This window comes from Malus sylvestris, chromosome 15, assembly GCF_916048215.2.
Source record: "Malus sylvestris chromosome 15, drMalSylv7.2, whole genome shotgun sequence".
Lineage (NCBI taxonomy): Eukaryota > Viridiplantae > Streptophyta > Magnoliopsida > Rosales > Rosaceae > Malus > Malus sylvestris.
In genome coordinates this window covers 2,806,880-2,823,877 of record NC_062274.1, presented here as the reverse complement: position 1 = coordinate 2,823,877, position 16,998 = coordinate 2,806,880, and the positions used below count along the sequence as shown (strand labels likewise).

At 38.3% G+C, this 16,998-nt stretch overlaps 4 protein-coding genes across 5 annotated transcripts; all 4 read left to right on the top strand.

Annotated features, from left to right (window-relative positions):
- The first annotated feature begins 1,628 nt into the window (after positions 1-1,628).
- On the top strand, positions 1,629-5,204 carry LOC126602362 (probable monogalactosyldiacylglycerol synthase, chloroplastic). Its single transcript, XM_050269205.1, has 8 exons — positions 1,629-2,500; positions 2,770-2,942; positions 3,481-3,642; positions 3,726-3,867; positions 4,156-4,380; positions 4,466-4,528; positions 4,610-4,684; positions 4,783-5,204. Exons 1-8 carry the CDS (start codon positions 1,949-1,951, stop codon positions 5,014-5,016), a joined length of 1,626 nt encoding a protein of 541 aa, XP_050125162.1. The 5' UTR covers positions 1,629-1,948; the 3' UTR covers positions 5,017-5,204.
- Positions 5,205-7,137: 1,933 nt separating this feature from the next.
- On the top strand, positions 7,138-10,394 carry LOC126602363 (uncharacterized vacuolar membrane protein YML018C-like). Its single transcript, XM_050269206.1, has 8 exons — positions 7,138-7,488; positions 8,005-8,397; positions 8,589-8,803; positions 8,885-8,955; positions 9,076-9,183; positions 9,525-9,642; positions 9,915-10,050; positions 10,211-10,394. Exons 1-8 carry the CDS (start codon positions 7,408-7,410, stop codon positions 10,274-10,276), a joined length of 1,188 nt encoding a protein of 395 aa, XP_050125163.1. The 5' UTR covers positions 7,138-7,407; the 3' UTR covers positions 10,277-10,394.
- Positions 10,395-10,954: 560 nt separating this feature from the next.
- LOC126602365 (uncharacterized) lies at positions 10,955-13,782 on the top strand. Of its 2 annotated transcripts, none has more exons than XM_050269207.1 (6): positions 10,955-11,283; positions 11,391-11,447; positions 11,733-11,886; positions 12,359-12,456; positions 12,550-12,615; positions 12,701-13,164. In XM_050269207.1, exons 1-6 carry the CDS (start codon positions 11,155-11,157, stop codon positions 12,752-12,754), a joined length of 558 nt encoding a protein of 185 aa, XP_050125164.1. In that variant the 5' UTR covers positions 10,955-11,154; the 3' UTR covers positions 12,755-13,164. The 2 variants fall into 2 exon arrangements, with proteins under 2 accessions (XP_050125164.1, XP_050125165.1); XM_050269208.1 differs by lacking the exon at positions 12,701-13,164 and adding an exon at positions 13,498-13,782 and having other exon boundaries at positions 10,959-11,283.
- Positions 13,783-14,762: 980 nt separating this feature from the next.
- Positions 14,763-15,414, top strand: LOC126602366 (probable steroid-binding protein 3). The gene has a single exon (XM_050269209.1). It carries the CDS (start codon positions 14,922-14,924, stop codon positions 15,222-15,224), a length of 303 nt encoding a protein of 100 aa, XP_050125166.1. The 5' UTR covers positions 14,763-14,921; the 3' UTR covers positions 15,225-15,414.
- The last annotated feature ends 1,584 nt before the right edge of the window (positions 15,415-16,998 follow it).

Sequence of the window (16,998 nt, the reverse complement as noted above, 5' to 3'; positions counted from 1 at the left end):
AAAGATGTTTGATACTTTAATCAAATATTAATTATGAGAATGAAAATTCAAACTCAAATGCAGAAAGAATAACATTTGCTCTAGTCAATATGGTTATGCCTACATTTGCATTGTTTAGATTTTGTTAGAGAAATATTTCGTATTATCTGCACAAAGAGTTCAATAACAAAATACGTGTCATGTGTGTGTAATATCGGATGCTCTAAGTTCAAATGTAATAGATGAACATATCTCAAGTTCAACCGGTGCCCTTGTAACTTGTTGGTTGTGTTACTTTTCATGCTCAACGTGTCTTAAGCTTGATTACCCTCAGTCAACTGAAAAACACTAAAATTAAAGATACTATAATTTACTTGACGCGTGTAATTTGCGGACCAATATGAAGCCATTCTATTTCGGGGTGGTTTAGGGCTTACGGACTCGGCTTTCTCTCACGAGCATGGGCCTACCCACCTTTGATAACTGTCCTCTGACCCAAATTTTTGATATAAATTCCGGCTCAAATTTTGGTCACCACGAGCCCAATTTCAGAAGCAAGGACACAAGTTGGTCGGTGAATTAGAAATCCAAAAGGCCGGTGGTTCTGGACGGTCCGTCCACTCGAGTCAAATGGCATATAAATCACATGGGCTGCTTACAATTTACCAACACCAAAATTTAATAAGAACGAAAATCACATGGTGATTGTGCTTTTTCCCCTTTTGGCTCTAACAAAAGCGAAATGATGTGCAGATGACATTTTTATTGCAGTAGCAGAAAATTATTAAGTTTATGTATCATGATACGGGTTTGATGTTTACCGATTTTTCTTTTCTTAACAATTAATAAATTAATTATTAACGCTATCGTTTGTTAATAAAAAAGCAAAAATGTGCAAAATTCGATAAAAATACGCACATAATTTAATCTCCCGTAGCTTTTATGTACGATTTCACACCATTAATGTGAAGTTTATATGGTGTTGGCAAATGTGTTCATTGATTTGTTCTGGCCTTCACACCTTAACTAATATTTACAACATAACACAAAGATCTCGAGGCCAAAACTTGTTTTTTGGTCATTCTTTACGTTCTAACTTGACTAGATTCTCATTTATGATTAAATTTTTTGAATGGTAACAACATGCATTTTTGGGTTGTTGACCTAACAAGAGTAGAGTTGTGTTAAGGTCAATCACCATGTACAATCATTGATGCATTGTAGTCAATCTGCATGAGTATTTGCTAAAGTCAATTGGCCATTTGGGGCGATTAATGCAATGTGTACTCACAAAACTTCAATAGAAAAATAATTAATTCATATGTTTTTTTGGGCCTTCTAGGTGGAGATTGTTAGGCGTAGACAACACGAGACAATTGGCAGAGATACGAGTGACTTGTTAAAGTTGTCAAAACAACAAAAAATTATGTCGTTAGAAATCTTGTGTGTTGACAACTGATTATAGCATTCTTCAAGATTGAAAAAGTGGTGCAGAAAGTTCAATACACCTTGTTAGTGTCTTTCGTAGAGATATGACCAATTAGTTAGAATAATGAACCCGTCTCTTTACACCAAATTCGAATCTCTCTCCAAGTTACAAAAGTATATAGAGAGATTATAGACCAACTTGAGTTGGGATAAACCTAACCAATCCAACCCAATATAGTTAAAGACGACCCACTCTCTTGCTACCAATTTTGTGCCTAATATACCAAGAATCTCCTCCTATCACTCGCGCGCGCACATGCATTCGTAGTCTTGTACGCACCAAAATCCCCTCCAAGATTTCCACTCCGCTAACTTCACTGTCTCTCCAAAACCCCCCACATCCCCTTCCCTCTCTCTCTCTCTCTCCCTTCGAAGCTCACCTTGTTCTCTTCTGGCGTTTCATTTTCCAGCCTTTTTACCCAAAACCCAATTCACTGCTCGTCCGCCATGGTTTAATTCTCCCCAATCCATAAATCCCACCATGTACAACTCTTCTGTCGCAGCCCAGGAACCCAGCCCGGTCTATGACCTCGTTTCCCGATTGGGTCGGTTCGCCTTCAGCTCAGGGCCTCACAGCAGTTCCGGTTCAGATGGGCACTCCTCGTTTTTGTCGAATTTCTTGTATTTCGACGCCTTTGGGGGTGCTTCAGGTGCCGGGACGAAGCCCAAGGTCGGTGTTTCAGCTTCACTAAGTTTGAGCAGTCGCGGCGGTTCGGGCATTCGGAGGGTTGTGACGGAGTTTAATCGGGCTATTCGGTTCCACTGTGACAGATTCCCAATTGGGTTCGCTTCTGTTCGCGTCGGGTCCGGGGACGGAAATGGAAATGGGTCGGATAACGGCGTTGGGGACAATAACAATGTGTTGATAGAAGATGGCGGCGGCGTTAACGATAATGGGATTGCGTTGAATGGTGTGGAGGCGGAGAGCCCCAAGAAAGTATTGATTTTGATGAGTGACACCGGCGGCGGCCACCGCGCTTCTGCGGAGGCGATTAAGGCAGCGTTTAATGAGGAGTTTGGGGACGAATATCAGGTCAGTTATTCTGAATTGTGCTAAAAATTTCAACTTTGTTATGGAACTTGTATTTGGTTGTTTGACTAATGTAGAGAGAAATGGGAATTACATGAAAAAAGCAATGTAATAGCATAACACCATAGGGAGTAAGATCGAAAAGTATAATTTTTATCTTCTTTCCCTCAAAATTTCATTAATTAATGAGAATACTTGGGGGAGAAAGAAAAATGGATATGTGAGTGTGCATATTTGTTGATCATGTTTTCAATTAAGAGTGCATATCGCAGGTCTTTGTTACTGACTTATGGTCGGATCATACGCCTTGGCCATTTAATCAACTTCCCAGGAGCTATAATTTCTTGGTGAAACACGGGCCGTTATGGAAAATGACATACTATGGAACCGCTCCGCGTCTGGTGCATCAGTCTAATTTTGCAGCAACTTCTACATTTATAGCTCGGTAGGAATTTGTTTTCATTATAGGTTAATGCTTATAAATTTATAATCATTTCGACTGTCTTTGTTGTTGTTGTTGTTGTAGTCTGTTTTCCAAGGTAGTTGTACATTCTTTTGCTTCATGTCATAGTTGACCACCATATATTAAATTAAAATATAACACGCCTTTCAATTTTCGAATGGTTATATATTGCAGCAGCCGTTGACCATAAGTTTTAGTGATTAGAATAGCATTCAGGAATTTACAACTTTTTTAATCATGTATCTTATGCACTATAAGCTCATAAATTTCGATGGAAATGTCATTTTTGAGGACGAGATTGTATGCTGTTCTGGCAGATTTTTAAACCCTGTGAGGAAAACGTCAGATAGGATTACAGATACAGAAATGAGCAAATTTGTCCTACTATTCATGAGTTTTTCATATGTTCCGTCAAACCTTTCTCTTTTTTCACAAATATAACCGTGTCAAATTATGGCTCAAAGACAGCATTTCGGCAGTATGCCTTGTTGACATCCTCAAATTCTGTTTCGTTTTGTAGGGAGGTTGCCAAAGGACTGATGAAATACCAGCCGGATATTATTATCAGTGTGCATCCGCTGATGCAGCATGTACCACTTCGTGTCTTGAGGGGAAAGGGTCTATTGAAGAAGATAGTTTTTACCACAGTTGTCACGGATTTAAGTACTTGCCATCCTACATGGTTAGTTTTGCACAGAGCTCCTATTAGGAAACATAGCCTCCTTTTCCAAGCATACCTTTGATATTTTATGTTTTGATTTCCAGGTTTCATAAGCTTGTAACGAGATGCTATTGCCCAACAACCGAGGTTGCTAAGAGGGCATTGAAAGCTGGACTCCAGACTTCCCAAATCAAGGTTTATGGCCTCCCTGTGCGGCCTAACTTTGTCAAGCCTGTGCGACCAAAGGTTGGTTACTGATCAACATACTCTTTAACCTTGATGTAATTGTTGTACGACTAAAAGAATCGGCAAGTGGTGTGATGATAAAAGGGCTCATGAATGTTGATTGGAAATTTGAAATCAGTAGTTGTAAGCTGTCAATTGGATTTTGATGATATAAAGATAATACTCTTCTATGAGTTACGGTAAAAGCATTTGTAGACAGTGGTTTTAGATTGCACATTCCACGATCGCAGACCGTGGTTTTAAATAAATGTTGACTACCTTTGTCATGTTTTGTTTATTTCAATGCAGGCTGAACTTCGAAGAGAACTAGGAATGGAGGAGGATCTTCCTGCTGTGTTGCTAATGGGAGGAGGAGAAGGAATGGGTCCTATCGAGGCTACGGCTCGGGCACTTGGGGATGCATTATATGACGAGAATCTTGGGGAGCCTGTAGGCCAGGTCCTTGTCATATGTGGTCGCAACAAAAAGCTTGCGAACAAGTTGCTTTCAATCAACTGGAAGATCCCTGTCCAGGTATTTTTATACCCTTTGAATGCATAGTCCGAAACACAGCATTAGATAAACAGAAGTTAGTATCTAAAATTGATTGACATTATAGGTGAAGGGGTTTGTTACTAAAATGGAGGAATGCATGGGAGCTTGCGACTGCATAATTACAAAGGTAAGTTTGTCAACAACCGTAAAAACCATGACAGTCTTGTATATTTTGTTACCAACCATTTTGTCTACTTCTTTTTAATAGGCCGGTCCAGGAACTATTGCAGAAGCCATGATAAGAGGCCTCCCAATTATTCTGAACGATTACATTGCCGGACAGGTAATGGTGATGATATAATCTACTTTCCCTTGTGCTGCTCTGTTTTGAGAATCCCCTCACTGGAAAATGTAGCAAATGACCGTTTCTTCACATTGTAGGAAGTTGGGAATGTACCATATGTCGTTGAAAACGGGTGCGGGAAATACTCTAAATCGCCGAAAAAGATAGCAAGGATCGTTGCTGATTGGTTTGGTCCGAAAGCCAATGAGCTAAAGGCCATGTCGGAAAATGCATTGAAGTTGGCAAAGCCTGATTCTGTGTTCAAGATTGTTCATGATCTCCACGAGCTCGTTAGACAACGAAGCCTTGTACCGCAGTTATGTACAACATAACCATATGTTTCCCCAACCATTTTTGTTTACAAGTCCTCTAATCGATCAAAACTAGGCTCTTCTTCCCTTCCCATGCCAATGCCTTGTTATAATTTCACATTTAATACAATCTATCAGGCTATCAGCATGATTGTCTTAATTTCTCAAGAACTCGTGCATCGAGATTAAATATGATTAATTTGCAGTAATTGTGATTAGACCGTGAACTCCTATATATACTTCAGAAAATGGAGTTGCCTTGGACAACAAGTCTTCTGCTCACTCATCCCCCATAGCTTTTCATTGCTTCAATGGCGCAGGAAGAGTTTCACAGCGAGTGGAAGATCAAGAAGGAGCTGACAGCTGCCGAGGCCGGAGGATGTTGCCTCTATTTAGACATGAACGACGTCGAGACGCATATATTTAGGTATTGGGACCGAAACAAAATCATAAGAGTAAACATAGATTCAACGCCCATCCGGGTAAAGGACGTCGACACCAATACCGTACACATACTACATTTTCGCATTTACAGGGAAAGGCGGACGGTCTTTAGGGATGGGCAATGGGTTCACCCATCCCCATCGCCGCCATCGCCATCACCACTATCGTCACCGTCAAAGGAAGTCATCTTAGGCTCAACGGATACCCAATGTCCAACCTTATTGGCTGTGTTTGAAGGCCACTGGCGTCTTAATTTTATTGAGCGTAGATCACTTGGTCCTGGTGATCAAATCGGGATATATTACGACAAAACAGACTCATATGAATTATGTTTTAGTGTCCTGAGTCGGAGAGAGAGTTACAAAGAGCTTGCAACTCAGTTTGGTAAAAACATCCCCCCATACACCCGAGGTCGCGATTTCGATTCCTCCACCCCATCAGAAGTATCAATAAACAAAAAAAGAAAAGTAGACATCAAGTAAAAGAAAGGAGAGCTAGATGAACTTGAAGATGTTGGATTATATGACTTGGTTTATCCATGCCTCCAATTTGCTTACTCATGCTGTTTATTTAAGTAATACATACAATCTTAAATCTTTCTCACTGGACTTTTTACTAATCAAGTGAAATGGACATTGTATAACCACCCAGTCCCCACAAATCTTAGAAGGATAATATGCGTCTACAATTTGATTCTCTTCATACTATTTATTGTGTTAAATCATTACCGTCAGTTTTAACGGGATAGTAAACACGATAAAATAATCCAAGTTATCTGCGTATGAACAAAAATAGAATATCATTCAAACTATATTGAAAACGTAATTTAGCCAAAACAATTTTTTTTTCTTCTTTTTTTGACTTAACCGATACGAGGAAGAGAAGTTGAAACCGAGAATTTTAAATGTAAATTAAACGTTTTTAACCATTGTTACCATACGTTTTGGACAAACATTTGTCTTAAATAAAATAAGCATTGCAGTGAATGCATTAATAGAGTGGGGAAATTTGGAAAAATAACCAAATTTTAGACCCCATATAGAATTATAACCACCATATTAATTTTATGATAATTATAACCAAAACTTGATTTAAAAGTACTAATATACCCTTAATATTAGGGTTTCTCACAACAACCAAAACAAACCTTTAAACTATCCTAAAATGAGAAATTAATCTTCATCACTTTTTTGTTTTCACTATTCACTTTGCATATGCAATTTCGTATTCTTTCTTCATCCACTGGAAAAATATATTGGAATGTATGCAATTTAATCAGTGAAACACTAAATCGAAGTATCTAATTACAAAAATAATAATTAGCTATGGAATTAGTACCTTCTGTTGAATATTCTCATAAGTTGTCTTGCTAATTAAAGAGAAAGTTAATTCAGTGGCCTCAATCTGCAGTAATCATCAACATTTTAAGGTAGTTTAAAGGTTGTGTTGTGGTTGTTATGAGAAACCCTAGTATTAAGGGTATATTAATACTTTTACATCAAGTTTTGGTTATAATTATCATAAAATTAAAATAGTGGTTATAATTCTATATGAGATCTAAAATTTGGTTATTTTTCCAAGTTTCCAATAGAGTGCCACCTTGAAGGAAGTTTAGTTGAAACGGCACCACCTGTCACTCTCATGAACTGACTGCTGACACACTCAGCAAGAAAACTGGAAACTTGAATGCAAATCAACTTTCTTTGACGCCACAAAAATGAAAGTTAATAATCTTTCTTGATTTCTACGATTTCAAACTTCCGTGGTCACGGTTTTACCCAAAGAACCAAAATTTGGTACCAAAACGAAACGAAAAATCCAAAACCCTCGAGCAAGTTTCACAAAATCGGATTGTCCTGCTGCGTGTGGAGCATTTCAGAAGATGTTGATGTTTTAGCCGATTTTGAGATTAACCCGGTTCCTAATTTGGGTCGACTTTGCAAAATCTTGAGGGTGGTGTTTTTGATCATGGGTTGGAAGTACAACGCCGGTTTGGGGTTGATTGGCACGGTTGTGTTCATCTGGGTCGCTTCTGCAGAGGTTACTCAGGTTTGTGTTCATCCATTCTTTTTCCAAGTTGATTCTTTCTTTGTTTTTTTTTAAAGTTTGATTCTTTGGTTAAGGCAGTGTGCCTGCTGTCTTGCAACCGAGTTTGAATCTCCGCTCCGTTGGCTAGATTAGTTTAGAATGTCGCCTTATTAGTCCTCACTATTCCGTTCTGTATTTCTTTGCGGACAAATGAGATGGACGGTGGGTATGTTGAGCCAATCACGCACGTGCGCTATGACTCTCACAAGTGGCAGTGTGTGATTGAATTGACATACCGCTACAATGGCATCCTCGTGTTCTTTCCCTTTTTTATTGGGGTGATGTTTCTTTGAGGATTTGTTTTGGTTAGAGAAGATTCTGTTTTAGTTTCTCTCTTATTTTCGTCGAAACAAATGGAGGCTTCGTTACATTATCATGGTATTCTCTCATTAAACTAGATATTTGGAAGGATGTGTTTTCTATCGCTGTGATTTGAGCTTATCTTTGATGTTAAACTTGTACTGTTTTTTAATGCAGAGAATTTTCAGCAAGTACAAACAGCCATTTTCGCTCACTTATCTCGGTGTGTCTCTAATGGTGGTTTATCTGCCTATATCAGCTTTGAAAGATTGGCTCTGCAACTTATTGGACCGAAATTTAGTTAAGAACTTTTGCAATGTCAGTGCTCTGTGCACCTCAGTCGGGCTTGATATTCCTCTTAGAATAAATGAAATGCCCCACGTTCCAGAAACAGATGTTAGAAGCTGCTTAATAACTGGCAAAGATCTTAGTAACACGGAAGAAGGGCGACCTCTAATGGATAAGAGTGAAGAAGATGCACCTCGCATGCTTGAACACAGTCGTCAACTTAGTCCATGCGAAATTGCAAAATTTGGCTTGATTCTTACTCCGTTGTGGTTTATCACAGAGGTACCATGAGTCATTTTGGCACCCCTGTTACTCATATCAACCTTTTGGAATTCTATTCACATTTTAAGTTACGTTGCGTTAAAAGAAATGAAATCCGCTTGGTGCTCTTGGTTCTTTTGGTATGCATGGATTCGTTTTATGCTTTAAAAAAGTTCCAAGTGACATATTGGTATATCTTTGTTCTAATGCAGTATCTGTCGAACTCTGCACTGGCAAATACCAGTGTTGCAAGTACAACTGTCCTAACTTCTACATCGGGGCTCTTTACACTTTTCTTTGGAGCTCTTCTGCATCAGGATTCCATAACTATTGCAAAGATGGTTGCTGTTTGTGTCACCATGGCTGGTGTTGCCATGACCACTGTTGGAAAAACTTGGGCACCTGATGAACTGCTGAGCATATCTGAGTAAGTTTCTAGCCAGTAGGAATTACTTTTTATTCATATTTTACCATCGTTTCACTGTATCTTGTTCTTTGTTGCGTAAAGGATTAGAAAGCACTCTATAATGGGAGATATTTTTGGTCTTCTCTCAGCTGCGTCATATGGATTGTTTACAGGTGAGACATTACATTTCAGGAATCCGGTGGTACTTGAACTCTTTCACAAATATATATCTGAGACACGGTTAAATTATTTTTGGATTTATGATTATTGAGTTACTGGTCTAATACCTGCAGTGTTACTCAAGAAATTTGCTGGATCAGAGGAGAAAGGAGATAAGGCTGATGTGCAGAAGCTTTTCGGATACATTGGTCTCTTCACTGTGTTTGGTCTGTGGTGGCTCGGTGAGTAGAGTAATTATTCCATTATCTATTTATGTCCACATACAGTCATGGATTTTAGGCAAAACTTGATAGCTAGATCATTGGTTGCCAGAAGGAGAATATTAGTCGGACTATATCTCAACCATTGGTTATGATTTTCACACTAGAATACAACCAACCTGATTGCACACAATGCTTTTTGTTCAAAGTTCGGAAAGAAAAGTGAATACATATTGAAGTCTCTTCGTGGTTTGAAATGGAGAGGTCTCACAATGAAAAGACAGCACTTGCCCTCGGGTATATCATTTGGTTCTCTTTGAGTTGCATCGCTCACAGGCTCACAGCAATGTTTTCTCATGCAGTGTGGCCGCTCAATGCCATCGGGATTGAACCTTCATTTGAGTTTCCACATTCAAAATGTATTGCCGAAGCTGTGCTGATAAATGGCTTTGTTGGGAGTGTTCTTTCGGATTATTTTTGGTATGTAAAACTGCACATACATTGGGGCACCACAAGGACATGTAACGATCACACACTGATTTATTTTCATCTAAATTTTTTTCTAATCTCTGCAAAAGGTGCACGACTGCCTTTTCATAAATAAATTTGGAAGAGGTTGGTTCGAGTATGTTGTGTGGTGGCCAAATCTACACTCAAATTCTCTATACTTCCTGCTTCTGTTTTTTCGTCTATCTATGAAGCTACAAGATGCTGGTGCCCAATGCTTTTAACATGAAATGAAACTTCGACAGGGCTCTTTCCGTGGTTTGGACATCTCCATTAGTTGCAACGCTGGGCATGTCCTTGACAATTCCACTTGCAATGGTAGCCGACATGGTGATTCACGGCCGCCATTTTTCTGCACTCTACATCTTTGGTTGCGTTCAGGTACGCCACGCTACTGTATCATGTACACATTCAAGTTTCTAACATCTAACCTCACGTCAGTTGGGGAAGCCTATCAAGTAGCGTTGAGACGGAGCTCCTAACTGTATGGTCAGTTTTTGTGACGGTAAGTATTACGCTAACTGCGTTTCTTTGAACTCAGGTTTTTGCAGGATTTGTGATGGCAAACGTTTCGGACAAGTTCTCGAGCAAGCAAGAGTTGCAGTAGTGATGCATAACAATCTCAATCAAGTTGTAGTTTGTATGTTTAATGAATACGTCTATCACGTTTGTAAAGATATACGGGAAAGATCAGACATCGTATAAAACATACAAACTTGTATGAATCTCTCTCTCTCTCTCTCTCTCTCTCTCTCTCTCTCTCCTAGTCATCACAGAAGCTTCATAAACAAATTTCAGCAGATTTTGACAAAGTTTTGGTAATTCCTTTCTTGTTGAAATGTTATAAAATTACGTTTTAGCATTTTATAGAGTTTGTTTGAGATTGTTTATGTGAGAATGCACTTTTATTTTGTGGAAAAGCACTTCTAGTTCCACTTGACAAGTGCTTCAACAAAATACTTATTTATGAGCGAGAAGTTTTTGTGTCGAACTTAATTAAAAATGTTTTTGTAAAAATGATTTAAATTGTCGGCTTTTATTCTGTTTGATTTAACAAATCAGAAAATGAAAATTTGTATAGAATTACTTTTTGAGCCTAATAATAATTTAATAATTAATATTGAACTCGCAATTCATAAGACTTGAACGTAAAATCTTCATCTACACAATATGACAAAATTTCAACCTATTAAAAGGGCTAGCATAAATAAATAAAATCAAAGTTTATCTTTTAATTAACAAAATAAAAATCGATCGAAGATTGAATCCGCCACCAACTTTACTTTTAATCGGATTTCCCAAAAAAAAAAAAAAAAAAAAAAACAAGTAAAAAACAAAAAGAAGCAGCGGAGATTGGAGAGTGCCGACCCGAGGCATTGAGAGTTGAGCGCGTATTGAAATATTATATAGTCGGATCAAATCGAAGAGTGGCGCTGCGACTCTACTGCTGTAACTGCGTCGGAGAAGAAGAAGAGGACGGCGACGATGGATAAGGGAAAGGGAGTGATGGGAGCAGGTCGGAGATGGGCCGTTGACTTGACTGACAACTCAACCTCCCCTTCTTCCCGCGACTTCCCCGACCCCCCTGGCTTCTCTCGCGCCTCCCTCGAACAGGTTCCCTCTCTCTCTCTCTCTAACTTGCCTCTTCGTTCGATTTGGATTTGGATTTGGATTGGATTTGTTCGCAATTGATTGGATTTGGGGTTTTTGTTGTTGTGTAGGATGATTCTACCGTGAGTCGCCAGAAGAAGGATGCCGAATCTACTTGGAAAGCTCAGGTACTGATTCCCCTCCCTAAATTCGAATTTATTTTAGCAAATTGGATTTAGGGTTTTTTAGACTTGGGATTTCAGACAATTTTATGGGTGAAACATTGTACCTTTACCTTTAACTTGATAATAATCACTTGATCGCAAATTGGGCATGATTTAAATTGCTGATGGATTACAATTGTACCTGTTTTTCTGCTGAATTTTCTTGATCCCTGTTAATATTCACGAGAATGCAGTGATATTCGATGGTTTGAATTTATGCGATCTCATGGTTTCTTTGTGTTTCTGCAGAAAGCTTGGGAAGTTGCACAGGCCCCATTCAAGAATTTGATGATGATGGGTTTCATGATGTGGATGGCTGGGAATACAGTGCATTTGTTTAGCATTGGAATCACATTTTCTGCTCTTTGGCAACCCATAAGCGCCTTACAGGGTGTAGGGAAGGGTAAGATGATTCTTATTCTGTTAGTCGGTCCGTAAGTGTGGAATTTTCAGTTGTAGGGGAAGAGCACGATTGAAAGCAATATAGAACTTGAAATCCTGTATTGTTCTTGCTTGTCTATATTGCTGTCTCATCATATGAATGGTTTCCGATAACCATCAGTCATGGACTTTGGGTGTTAATGTATTGTTCCATTTTTTTGTCTCGCTCAATATTTACAAACCAAATTTTTAAAAACGACCTTGTTTGGTATGATTCATTGTTTGTGCCTAATGGTGCATATAAACCTTTCTTTCTTGTTTCACATGATTCATGCTGTCTAGTGTATTTTTCGGTTTGCTATGACTTCTTACCATGTTCATATGTTCATGCAATTTTTTTTTTCATGACATATGTTGTACGTCTTTGTCTGTTAATTCATGCTTATATCTATTTCCTTGTTTTGGTTCATGCTTATTTTAATGTGGTTATGCAGTTTTTGAGCCCTATAAGGACGGCAAAGTAGATCTTATTGCCCCAAAGTTGCTCTTCATTGCCCTTAATTTAGGGGGTTTAGCATTGGGTGTTTGGAAGGTGAACTATATTTGTTATCCTTTAAATTCTTCACCCCACTATGATTATCTTGATGAAATCCAGTTTATTAATTTTTTTTATTTTCCTTGGCAGCTTAACACCTTGGGGTTGCTTCCTACACATGCATCGGATTGGGTTTCATCCTTACCCCCTGCTCAGGTAAAACTCTTCCTCCTTAGCGATTGAATTACATCTGACATGTGGTATTTTCTCATTTTATTTTGAACCATCCCATTTGTTGTAGAAATTTCAGCACCACTACATTTTCCCTAAGCAGTCGAAATCATGGAACCATTGATTGACTTATGCTGCTTCATCCAAAACTTTCTTTGATACTGAAGTTGATTTAGTAAATGGTTCCTTGCAAAAGAAAGTTTCTTGTAGCGGAGAACTTTCCCTTGCTTCCTCTTCTTGTAGGGAGGGAAAATATTATAGGCTGTCCATAAGATTAAGTTAGTCACCAAAAGTTTCTAAAGCAATTCTCCAGCATATGATAAATAAAGAACCAGGCAGCTGTGTGAGCTTTTGAGTCGGTTAGCAACATAGCAGCTAGGTGGAGGGAGTTAGAGAGGATAATTTGAGATATATCAAGGAAGTAGATGAGGTAGATCTTGCAAGTTTTGTAAGCTGTATGAGTAACAAAGAACTGTGTTGGAAATGTTTCAATGAAAGTTAACGAGGAAATTCCGTCCCCTGGTGGGAAGATTATATTTGTTTTTCTCTCTACATGCACACCCGTGGCCCAAATACACCCAAACATATCATATCAAACACTTGTGTGCACTTGGTAGTCTGGAGCTTGTTGATAGCTACAAACTCCTCATATAAAACTGTGCAAAAACTTGTTTATTGCACAAATCATACATGTCCTTTTGGTAATTGTCATTTTCTTTTTAACGTGTAATTTACTCTTGCACTCCATTTTGGCCCTAATTCCATCGGTGTCATAGTTATCTTTCTTGGCGGCGGAACTTCCGCTTGCTGTTTTCTAGCTGTAATCTTAGGGCGCTTTTGAACATTTTCCGTTTCCCCGAATTTCAGGAGGTTGAGTATTCAGGCGGTGGCATTCCTCTGTATTGACAAAAATGTTCGGTTGGGATGGCTGTCAATCTCGAGAAAAGGTGAACGGCAACTTGCAGAAGCAGGATGAGAATTTGTTGCTCTTTACTGGCCGATGGCTCATGGCTAAGCCTGGATAATGTGATTTTTCCGACTTCTGAATGATTTTACTTAGTTTTGTTGGCAGTAGAAACTCAGTTTGTAGTTTTTTTTTAAGCGACTCAAAGAATTATCATACCATCTATAATTTTAACGCTTCCATATGAATTATCATACCATTTATAATTTTAAAGGAAACTGATGAAAATGACTTGAAAACTTTGAGTTTTAACGATAAGGACAAAATAAAGGATAAAGTGAATAGTATTATGATGGATTTTTTAATATAAAAATGTAGTTTTTCGTTAAAGTGAATAATACCGGAAATTTTTCATTAAAGTTTCCTAATTTTAATGCTTCCATTTGGGCTAGCAGTTCACGAGGTAATCCGAATTAAATTATGCTTTTATTGGTAAATCAGTGATAATTATTACTTAATTTATAGATTTTAATTTACAGAAAAAGAGTGAAATTCAAACTTGATTGTCTATCCATCAGTATCATTTTGATATTGACTAAAGCAGAGCCTTTGTCCAAAGGAAAGGAATCCTCTTCGGATCTTTTCCTTTTAATCCATCGAAGATGTGGACTGTTGAAATTTGATCAAACTGTTAAATTATTATAATAAGTTTCAAAGTGGATTCTTATTTGTAGCCGATGGATCAAATTTCAACGGCTTTGATCCTCGGATTTGGTGGATTAGGAGGAAGGGATCCGCTTGTCCAAAGGCCTCTTATATTTCCATCAAAATGAGAACTAATTGTAGAGTTCATCCCACATCGAACTTCAACGATCTAACCCATTTGTTTTTTTAGTCTCCATTCATAAATTATTTTTATAAATAATTGATTCAATCTGAATTAATTGACTTATTTAATTGTCATGATGAAATGTTTTTTAAAACGCAACATTTGTCAATTTTTTCAACTTTGATATATTTTGCAAGCGTCGCCGTCATCTATAAAGTATAACTTGAAAACTGGACGATTTTGATTGCTAAAATTCAATATTTATCCATAAATAGCCTGTTGAATGAAGTAGGTTACATCCAAAATCATTGCCTTATAAATAAAAAAAGGAAAAATATAATCAGAAAAACAAATAAAATGTTCTAACTTTCAATATCCACCTTTCCTTTTTCCCTAATAAAAAAAATCTGGAAATAAATTATTTTAATTTTGGTTGGCGAATAACTTAAAAGAACAGGCGATCGACAAATCGAGCATTCATCTACTCCGATACCCAACAACCTCCAAATTTTCCATATTTATAATCGTCGCCCTCGCCAACAGTAATCCAATACAGCGATGGAGTTTACTGCCCAGCAGCTGATCCAGTACAACGGCACCGACCCATCGAAGCCCATATACGTGGCGCTCAAAGGCCGCGTCTTCGACGTCACGGACGGCAAGTCGTTTTACGGTCCCGGAGGGCCATACGAGATGTTCGCCGGCAAGGACGCCAGCAGAGCTCTGGCGAAGATGAGCAAGAACGACGAGGACATCACCGCCTCCCTGGACGGCCTCACGGAGAAGGAGATCGGCGTCCTCACCGACTGGGAGAAGAAGTTCGAAGCTAAGTACCCAGTTGTCGGCCGCGTCGCTTCTTGAAAAAGTCTCTGCCTTTGGTCAAATTTAAGGGTTAATTGTATGTCGTTCGACGCAAAATAAGTGCTTTTGGGAAATTCTGCTTCTGGGTATGTGTGATTTTTATCGTTGTATGTGATCTTGGATGTTGTTGTTTATGCTTAGTTGCCATGGATGGATATGAATAAATAATTAAATATTATGATTGTGTGAATTTGGATTCATCGATAATAAGTTGTGTTCTTGGATGAATTTTGACTTATAGGTTGAGTATTAGGCAGATTTGTGCAGTTTATCCAGCTGAACTAATTGTATCCCTAGTGTTGTATGGATTATCTGCGTTTTCCCTGTATTGGTATTTGGTAGTGAGGGAGGTCGAACTAGGGATGGGTAAATAGTATTTGTCCTTATTATTTCAATTATTGGAGTTGTATATGGTTACGGTTAAAAAAAAAATGTAAATAGGCGCAAAAAAGGGTAAATGGGTTAAAAAATGGATAAACGGGTAAACGGATATATGATTACGGTTAAATGGGTACACAGTTATGGATATGGTTAACCATTTATAAATGGTTATGGGTATAACCGTTTAGGCAATTACCTAATGGGTAAACAGTTATGCGGGGAGTATAAATGATTATGGGTAAATAACCGCGGTTACCCGCCCGCTATAACCATAGCTCATCCCTAGGTCAGACTTGCACTCGGATTCCATTGAGGTGGTGTCCCAAGTCAATCATGTGTTGCCATTGCCATATGAGCAAGTTAAACACATAACAAATTGGCTTGAGATACTACCACAGTGGTGCTTCGGGTGCAGGTAAGTTTCTCTCGTAATGAGTGCTGTACTATTGTTTATGGTGTTATTGTAAATAGGCATGAAATATAAATAGTGTATGAACAAGATTGTAGTTTGGTGATCTCGGTTGACGTCTGCTGGTTTCGATTTCTTGGGTAATGGTTTTGTTTCTAAATTTTACCAAGTCTGCTGCTGGAATTCAGCAGCAGAAGACTTATTTAGCTAACTCGTCGAAAATGTGGACAATTAGAGCTTCAACATGTTGGCAATTACTGGTTTTGGTCCTTCAACTTGCCATATCAGTCGATCTCTGCAGGTCCTTTTCTTTTGGTGTTCCTCACCAGCAGCAGTTGAAAGGTACTTGTGTTCATAGGCTTAGACATTGTAAAAGTGTAAACTGAATGTATAAACTTGTATTATATGGTTGGTTACTTCTTGTCACTGCCTTTTGTTTTGTTTCTATCAGATACATAGATTTTAGATGGAACAAAACTGGACTTCTGCCAGCTCTTTTAGCTGTTTATGGAGATTGATTAAGGCTAGTTTTGTATTGTGCGTGGTCTTCTATGTTTTCGGGACGAAAATCTTAAGCAACATCTGCCAACACACAAGTTCTTAGTGTGGAAATGGATCATCTATGCAGATTGCAGTGCTTAGTGCATTCGAGGGTAGTTTTACAGAGTGTATGCTTGTGATTGCAGTCACTCAAAATGTGTAGTGAGGAATGTGCTCAAGATGCGCATATTGCGGCAAAATCTTGGGCAATCGGGTGTATATTTCCTTGTGCCTATCTCTCTCTCGGCACATGGAGAGAATTAAGCTTAACAGATATAATCTGAAAAGGAATTGGCTGAAATAATCATTTTTCAGAATTAAGCTTAACATATATAATCTGAAAAGGAATTGGCTGAAATAATCATTTTCCAAATCTTAGTTGCTTGAGATGATAAGATTTCGGTATGTCGTTAATATTTGATTGTTATGTCGCTGATATGTGAT

What these genes read in the sequence shown, in the direction of transcription:
- LOC126602365 (XM_050269207.1), top strand. Translation starts at nt 11,155, where the DNA reads ATGGATAAGGGAAAGGGAGTGATGGGAGCAGGTCGGAGATGGGCCGTT. An exon ending in CTCGCGCCTCCCTCGAACAG is followed by an intron (nt 11,284 to 11,390) that starts GTTCCCTCTCTC and finishes GTTGTTGTGTAG; the next exon opens with GATGATTCTACCGTGAGTCG. An exon ending in TAGCATTGGGTGTTTGGAAG is followed by an intron (nt 12,457 to 12,549) that starts GTGAACTATATT and finishes TTTCCTTGGCAG; the next exon opens with CTTAACACCTTGGGGTTGCT.
- LOC126602366 (XM_050269209.1), top strand. Translation starts at nt 14,922, where the DNA reads ATGGAGTTTACTGCCCAGCAGCTGATCCAGTACAACGGCACCGACCCA.
- LOC126602363 (XM_050269206.1), top strand. Translation starts at nt 7,408, where the DNA reads ATGGGTTGGAAGTACAACGCCGGTTTGGGGTTGATTGGCACGGTTGTG. An exon ending in CTTCTGCAGAGGTTACTCAG is followed by an intron (nt 7,489 to 8,004) that starts GTTTGTGTTCAT and finishes TTTTTAATGCAG; the next exon opens with AGAATTTTCAGCAAGTACAA. An exon ending in GTTTGGTCTGTGGTGGCTCG is followed by an intron (nt 9,184 to 9,524) that starts GTGAGTAGAGTA and finishes TTTCTCATGCAG; the next exon opens with TGTGGCCGCTCAATGCCATC.
- LOC126602362 (XM_050269205.1), top strand. Translation starts at nt 1,949, where the DNA reads ATGTACAACTCTTCTGTCGCAGCCCAGGAACCCAGCCCGGTCTATGAC. An exon ending in TCAAGCCTGTGCGACCAAAG is followed by an intron (nt 3,868 to 4,155) that starts GTTGGTTACTGA and finishes ATTTCAATGCAG; the next exon opens with GCTGAACTTCGAAGAGAACT. An exon ending in GCGACTGCATAATTACAAAG is followed by an intron (nt 4,529 to 4,609) that starts GTAAGTTTGTCA and finishes TCTTTTTAATAG; the next exon opens with GCCGGTCCAGGAACTATTGC.